At 38.1% G+C, this 6,744-nt stretch overlaps 1 protein-coding gene across 1 annotated transcript; it reads right to left on the reverse strand.

Moving 5' to 3' along the window:
* Positions 1-225: 225 nt before the first annotated feature.
* On the reverse strand, positions 226-3,978 carry LOC103933405 (50S ribosomal protein L21, chloroplastic-like). The gene is made up of 5 exons (XM_009343101.3): positions 3,542-3,978; positions 3,204-3,284; positions 1,335-1,436; positions 1,128-1,202; positions 226-482 (listed from the first exon to the last, which is right to left on the reverse strand). Exons 1-5 carry the CDS (start codon positions 3,875-3,877, stop codon positions 411-413), a joined length of 666 nt encoding a protein of 221 aa, XP_009341376.2. The 5' UTR covers positions 3,878-3,978; the 3' UTR covers positions 226-410.
* Positions 3,979-6,744: the final 2,766 nt, after the last annotated feature.

Below are 6,744 nucleotides of genomic sequence, written 5' to 3' on the forward strand. Positions count from 1 at the left end.
CTGATTGTTCAAAAAACGAAGAGTGTGTTTATGCATACATGAGTTGTGCACAGCGTCAGTGCTCTATGTCCACCCAAGTTCGAATCCTCCTTGGTGAACCTTAGAAATAGATATGACGTGGTAAAATAATGAATTTGTACCAGGCCGCAGTGTAAATTGTTGAAGGTTGTGATGATTTCAACCCTGTGCAGGAACTTGGAAGGGGTTACTTGCAATCATGTCAAATTAGTAACGACACACAAATCAATAGTGGAATTGAAACGAATGTTGAACCATATACCAGCTTACATGCAAAATGAGAACCGAAACGAATCTATGAAAAAAGAAATTTCTGATTCATTACTTCATAACATTTCACAAGACGCACAAAACCAATCACGAATCATACGTTCAAACCTTCCTATGCAGCCCTACGACTCGAGAGTAACTGCTGGATAGTCTTGGTAGCCTGTGATCGCTGTTATCCTTATGCGCGTATTCGGCTGGATACATGACAAACGAGTTAAATCATCAAAACAGGAATACGCAATTCGGAGATTAGTGATGTGTATTTGATCAAGGACAAATATATAAGCTCTCCTTTTTATCATTAGAGGAAAACCATACAGGAAACTTCAAGGAAATATTATGTCCTATCTACGATGATAAATTGAAACAATTGACTTTGGTTGGGGTACCAGCAAATCACATGTGATGACTCTGCAAGATTCACCAGTTCGTACTACAAAGACACATATCTTCATTTATTCCATGCATAAATTATCCCAGAAAATATTGTCAGGATTGTACAGCGTTCCCCAAGCCTACACGTTAGTACCCGGTTGACCCTGATAGTTCAAGACTCGCATCTGGAAATAGGACTCGGATTTGAACTAGAGTAAATAAAAGGTAGGGTAATAAACTGAGAGGCAAAGCCTCGTTGCCGTAAAATGCTTGATGCATATAGACGTATGCACTAGTTTAGTTTCTATCATCATATTAACAACTGAAACTCATTTTCTTTCCTTGCTTCGATGTATGAAATCAAGTCAATTGAAGTAACTACACAGATAACAGAAAGAATAGTCATTGCACTTATGAATAAAATCAAATGTTCTGGTTGGTTCACAAAGAAATGACGGTAATACCTGTCGGTGACCGATGTTTCTCCTATAATTTTTCTTCTTTTTATACTTGAAGACAACCACTTTGTCATTAAGTCCCTGCATAAGAATATGCAACAATAAGACAGAAAATATTAAAAAGATACTAACTAAACGCAAACAAATTCACAAATATACAGACCTTCTTTACTATGGTAAAAGAGAGAGATTCCATATAACATAATGAATTACCTGCTCTTCAACGACAGCGTGTACAGCGGCATTTGTCACCACTGGCTTTCCAATGTACGTACTTGTTTTAGTCCCCACCAACAACACTTTGTTGAGAACAATCTGCATAAGATCAAGTTTAAACACCTTGAGGACAAAGCAGCAGTAACTTCTTGGAAAATAAAGATCCAATACTGATAACATCACTGGTTTTATAATAGAAAGAATAATTGATTTCAAAGCCCTTGAAGGCTAAACTAGAGGCCACCAGGCCACAGTATTGTCCAATTTTTCATGAACTCTAGTAAAGCAAGAGTACATTTCTATAGGGTTAAAAGTACACTCGTGCTGGAAGGGGCGTAGGTGAGGAACCGCTGAGCTTGGATAAACTAAATCCTTATTCAAGTGATTGATAATTTGAAATCAGAATCACAAGAATATTATTACAAAATAAATTACTTCTAAATCAGCAAAACCATGATGCAAGGTTCTGGGCACCAAATTATATTGATTTCTGTGACATTGCACTACCCAAATTCTGAGGTTGATTTTCTTGTTCAAATCACTCTCTACAACTTTTCGATTCACAAAAGTTTTCAACTGAAGGAAAAATGAAACTTTTAATGTTTCTTTTTATCTTACTACATTTGTTTCCTTATTGAAGGTACAGATCAAATTATGCACAACAAACCATACCATATCACAAGATTGATGCGGCAAATACCATATCACAAGATTGATGCAGCAAATGGTGTTGGAAAAGGACATAATAGAATTGTCCAAGTTAGCAACTAGCAATGACAGGAACTTTTGAGGTCATACGTGTATGACACCGCTTTTCAAAAGAGCATACCCTCTGTTGTCATAAGGTAAAGCTTTTTCATACGCAAAAACATTGACAGCTGAAATTTTTTGAAATCCATTGAAACATCAACTTAAACGCTTTATTTTCAAGACAATGAAGAAGCCTCTGTCTTGCATATGTTCTTTTAAATTATTGATTTCTTATTATGTTGGAGCATAAAATCGTCCAACATTGGGCCTTGACTGTTGCCACATGCGTAAGCCAGAATGCTGAATTGACTAAAGGGATAAATCATAAAACTATCACTACGACAGACCAACCAGGATTCTTATAAACCAAATATAACATGGCGGAGCAGCAACTTGCCTACAAAAGGATTACTTTACTTCTTCAAAACGAAGACAATCCAATCAATTAAGGGACCACTACGTATGTCTAGCAGGTAGTCCTCCAACAATTATGAGATTGCCTTCCACGGGTCCTTACCTCTTCAGAACTCCTACCTAAATGCGGACTCCAATATGTCTATATACATGTTTTCACAATACCATACTAGTGTTCCTGCCTATCCTTACACTCTACTCACATCGCCTAACCTTTGTTAGGTCTTCTTCTTGCTTATTTCAAAGAAGCACCAACATAAAATTTCTAGTCAGACTTTTTGCATGTATAATATTAACAATTTGTCTTGAAATGACTGATTGCAGCATTTCCAATCCACATTTTGTTTTAATAATGTTTTCTACAATTTATGACGTGCTGTAAGATTAGCTGAAAGTCACCTAATACCACAGGTTAACTCAACTGATGAGTCTAATATTGGAGGCCTATTTCTGGAAATGGCATTGGAAATGGAATGTTTCTCATCCAACCCAGGAAGTAAAAGCATATGAAATTCAACAAAACCACTCCAGTTGTGTGATTCTAGTAACGGTGATGCATAAAAATACTATTAAAGCTAGGTATTGCACTAAAACTACAATTAACAGCTAGAAAATTCCATACAACTAAAACTAAAGCCAAAATGGAGCAACAACGACAGGAATTCAAGTAACGAATAGTGAAGAATGCGAAGAATATCATACCTTGTCGTTGACATTAGCGCCTTTTAGCCGCTGAGTATAGATAAATCGTCCAGGAATGACAATGTACTGGCGCCCACCGACCTATTAGGCATCATACACAAGCAACCCAAGTAGTAAGACTAACAATTTTTGAGCCGATTAGAGAACCCCGACTTCAATTTTTGCTCTTAAATGTAATACAAAACCAAAATGTCATCTATATAAACTGGTAATCAGCACTAAACCACCACTAAACACCAAATTAACGACCAAAAACGAAATTTAGTAGCATGTAATCAGCTAAAATTTTTAGCTGGGTAACCACAAAGACAATCAAAGAAGTGAAATTGAATGCATACCATGACAACGCCGAACAGCTGCTCTCGTTTTGGGGCCTCCGACGAAGGGGTTTCCACGACTTGCAAGGCCGCTGGCTCCGAATCATCGGGCCCGGCCTCTGGTTCGGGAGCTTGAAACTCGGCCTCGACCACCACGGCTGAATCCGACTCCGACGACTTGATCAGAAGCGGGAATGTGGGTCGCCGTAAAGAGCAAGAAGACAGCTTGTGGGAAGAAGAGGAGGAGAGAGACGGAAAGCTGAAATGGGTTGCCGGAGTTTGAAGGTTTTGCGAGATTTTGCAATGGGTTGCGAAGGTAGAGCATAACGAAATTGTTGCAGTTGCAGAGGCCGCCATTGTTGCCTTTTCTTTTCAGAGCTCACTCGCCACTCGCACTCTGCGTCACTCTCCTACGCCCGCCAGACTTTTATCCTATCCGTTGGGGGATTTCTGTATCGACCCATGAAGCAAAACTCTAAAATCCAAATTTGCCCCTTCAGCAAAATTTAAAATAAAATCAATTTTTGTAACACTTGCCACTTGCAGTGGGAATCCTTTTGAAACAAGGCATTGACCCCAAGTTATAAATACTCTCTCCTCTCATATTTTCTGTTTATTTGTCTTCTGTAATTCCTTGGAGTTTGTCTTGGAAACCAAGCAACAAGAAGAAGACACCTACGACACGAAAAAGATGAAACCAACAAAAAGCGAGTCTTTGGCATATTTGAGGGAGGTGAAGGAGGTATTTGCAAAGGCAAGATTGAAAACTTCCACCACTTTGTTCAGCTCCTCCAAGACTTCCGGTCCAAAAAATTTGAAGCCACCGCTGTTGTTCACATCGTCAAACAGCTCTTCCAAGGACACCCTCATCTACTCTTAGGTTTCAATGCCTTCTTGCCCAAGGAACATCAAATTACCTCTCAACCCTGCCCTCCTCCTCCTCTTGCTTTCCGAGAAACCCTTGATTTCGTCAACAAGGTCAAGACCCGACTGCTATGCGAAAGCCGAGATGATGATGATGATGATGATGATGTTTATGAGTCTTTTACAAACATTATGCCTAGTTACAGAATGATCAGCAGAATCTAGTGACAATAACCGCGAGGCTACTGAGGTAATTTACCGCAAGGTTGCAGCTCTTTTCAAAGACCACCCAGATTTACTACAAGAATTCACTCGCTTTCTACCCCCTATTCGTCAAGATTACCATAGTTACCTTGAAGTAACAACAGTAAAAGATAAAGACCACTCGCGCTGTAGTAACTGCACTCCAAGCTATTGCTTGCTGCGAAAGAATTACGCATATATCATTGTCATCAACACATTGTGATTCCAGAAGAAGAGGGCTTGAGTCTCAAGTACTCAATGACCGTTGCGTACTGTGCTTTACCGCAACAAATTCCACTTCTATGCCCAAATCTGAGTATGAACAAAGCCTTTTACACTACAAAGACGACATGTATGAGCTTGACATGTATGAACAAAGCTGGCTAAGCCTCACAATGGGCTAGCAATAATGTGGTTCAAATTCGCCTTTGACAATAATCAAACCTAAGACCAAGGAAATAAATAAGAAATAAGACTTTTAAAGTGAAAAAGTATGTTTTTGCGAACTTAAAAAAGAAGAAGGAAAAGCTGGGGAATCAGGAGGAATGAAGAAGGTGCACCAACAAGGCTGAGAAGTTTTAAGATGGGCCTAGACCTATTCTGGTCCTCATGTGGCTCAAAGGCACTGGACTCGCAACCAACGAAGTCTATGCGGCTCAGCTCATCCTCAGAGGATGAACTTGACTAAAAAATGGGTTGACATAAAGGCAGTAGTGGTAATTCACGACAGATTTTTAATGACAATTGTCGATGGGTTCGAATAAAAGTAGTTTTTCTCAAAAGGTTTAGGGCCAATAAAGGCACAACTTGTTAATGTTCCAAATCCAAACCACAAAGTGCAACTAACAAAGGGAGATTATTTTCAGACGCATGTTAAATTGAAAACAACGATAATAATGAAACGTGAAGTAGAACAATGAACTTTAGTTTGTAGGTGAGGTTTTGGTTGGTGGCTTTGGGTCGTTTAGTTTGTGGCCTGTACTTGAGTGCCGCCTATGTTATATTAGAACAATGAACTTTAGTCCAATATCATCTCCAATTCAAAGAAATTCCACGATGGATTATGCCATTGTTAATGCTGCTCTGAACATCAACATGAACAAATAAGCCAATTGGGTGCAGTAAATCAGTAGAAAGGTTTTCATTTCCAACTAAACAACAAAAATATATGGTAGCTAGAGATAAAATCCTGGTTACCAAGTTATATTTATAATAACCAACCCTCATTGCACATCTTAGTCTAGTTCAGCATCTTCAACTTCTTCATTGATCCTCCGGCACTCCATGAAGATAGAGAACGTTGTTACATCTCATCTGCAGGAGAAAAACATCAAGTGTTGGCTTCGTATTTTACCTTCGTGAATGCATCGCATGTTTAAGAGAATGCATCGCATGTTTACAAAACATATTAAAAAGTTAAGGAAGGAAACAGATTTGTATTCACTGGAGAAAAAACTTAGAACTTGAAGAAGAATCTATTGTGTTTAGAATTAGATGCGTGGCGGTTCGTCACAAAAGTTCCACCCAGTAAATGATAAATCTCCAATATGACAAACAGAAGATAGCATTTGAAGCATTGAACACATCAAGGAGCTCTTCCCCATTTGTACTATATACATTCAGTTCATTTGCAGCTATGCTTCATATATATATATATATATATATATGTGTGTGTGTGTGTGTGTGTATGTGCCAATAAGTAAACACATTCTAATAGCATTCGAATTCATAATCACATCATAAGAGTTGCTCACTTTAGAAAAACAAGTGACGGGGACCATACTTTAATAGGGCAGCACTAGGGATGGGTTGAAAAAACCAAAAACCGAAAAAAACCAGATCGAAAATTGAATTGAAAAAAAAAACCAAACCAAAAGTACAAAATCGAACCAAACCAAACCGAATAAATATATATTAATTTTATGTAAAATTTTAATTATTATATATAATGGATATTTATTTCCAAATTAATTTCAAGCCCAAACTTTAACCCCTTCAAGCCTAAATAGAACGTTAGACCTATTAGAAAGTTAGGAATCCCATACTAATTATTTCTTCATTTCTTCTCCCCAGCCGTGATTTTTTCTATTTTTATTTTAACTATCATGCCGCCACCT

Source organism: the organism of the source record quoted next, unplaced genomic scaffold (genome assembly GCF_019419815.1).
Source record: "Pyrus x bretschneideri cultivar Hongxiangsu unplaced genomic scaffold, Pyrus_bretschneideri_v1 Contig265, whole genome shotgun sequence".
NCBI classification, from domain to species: Eukaryota; Viridiplantae; Streptophyta; class Magnoliopsida; order Rosales; family Rosaceae; genus Pyrus; species Pyrus x bretschneideri.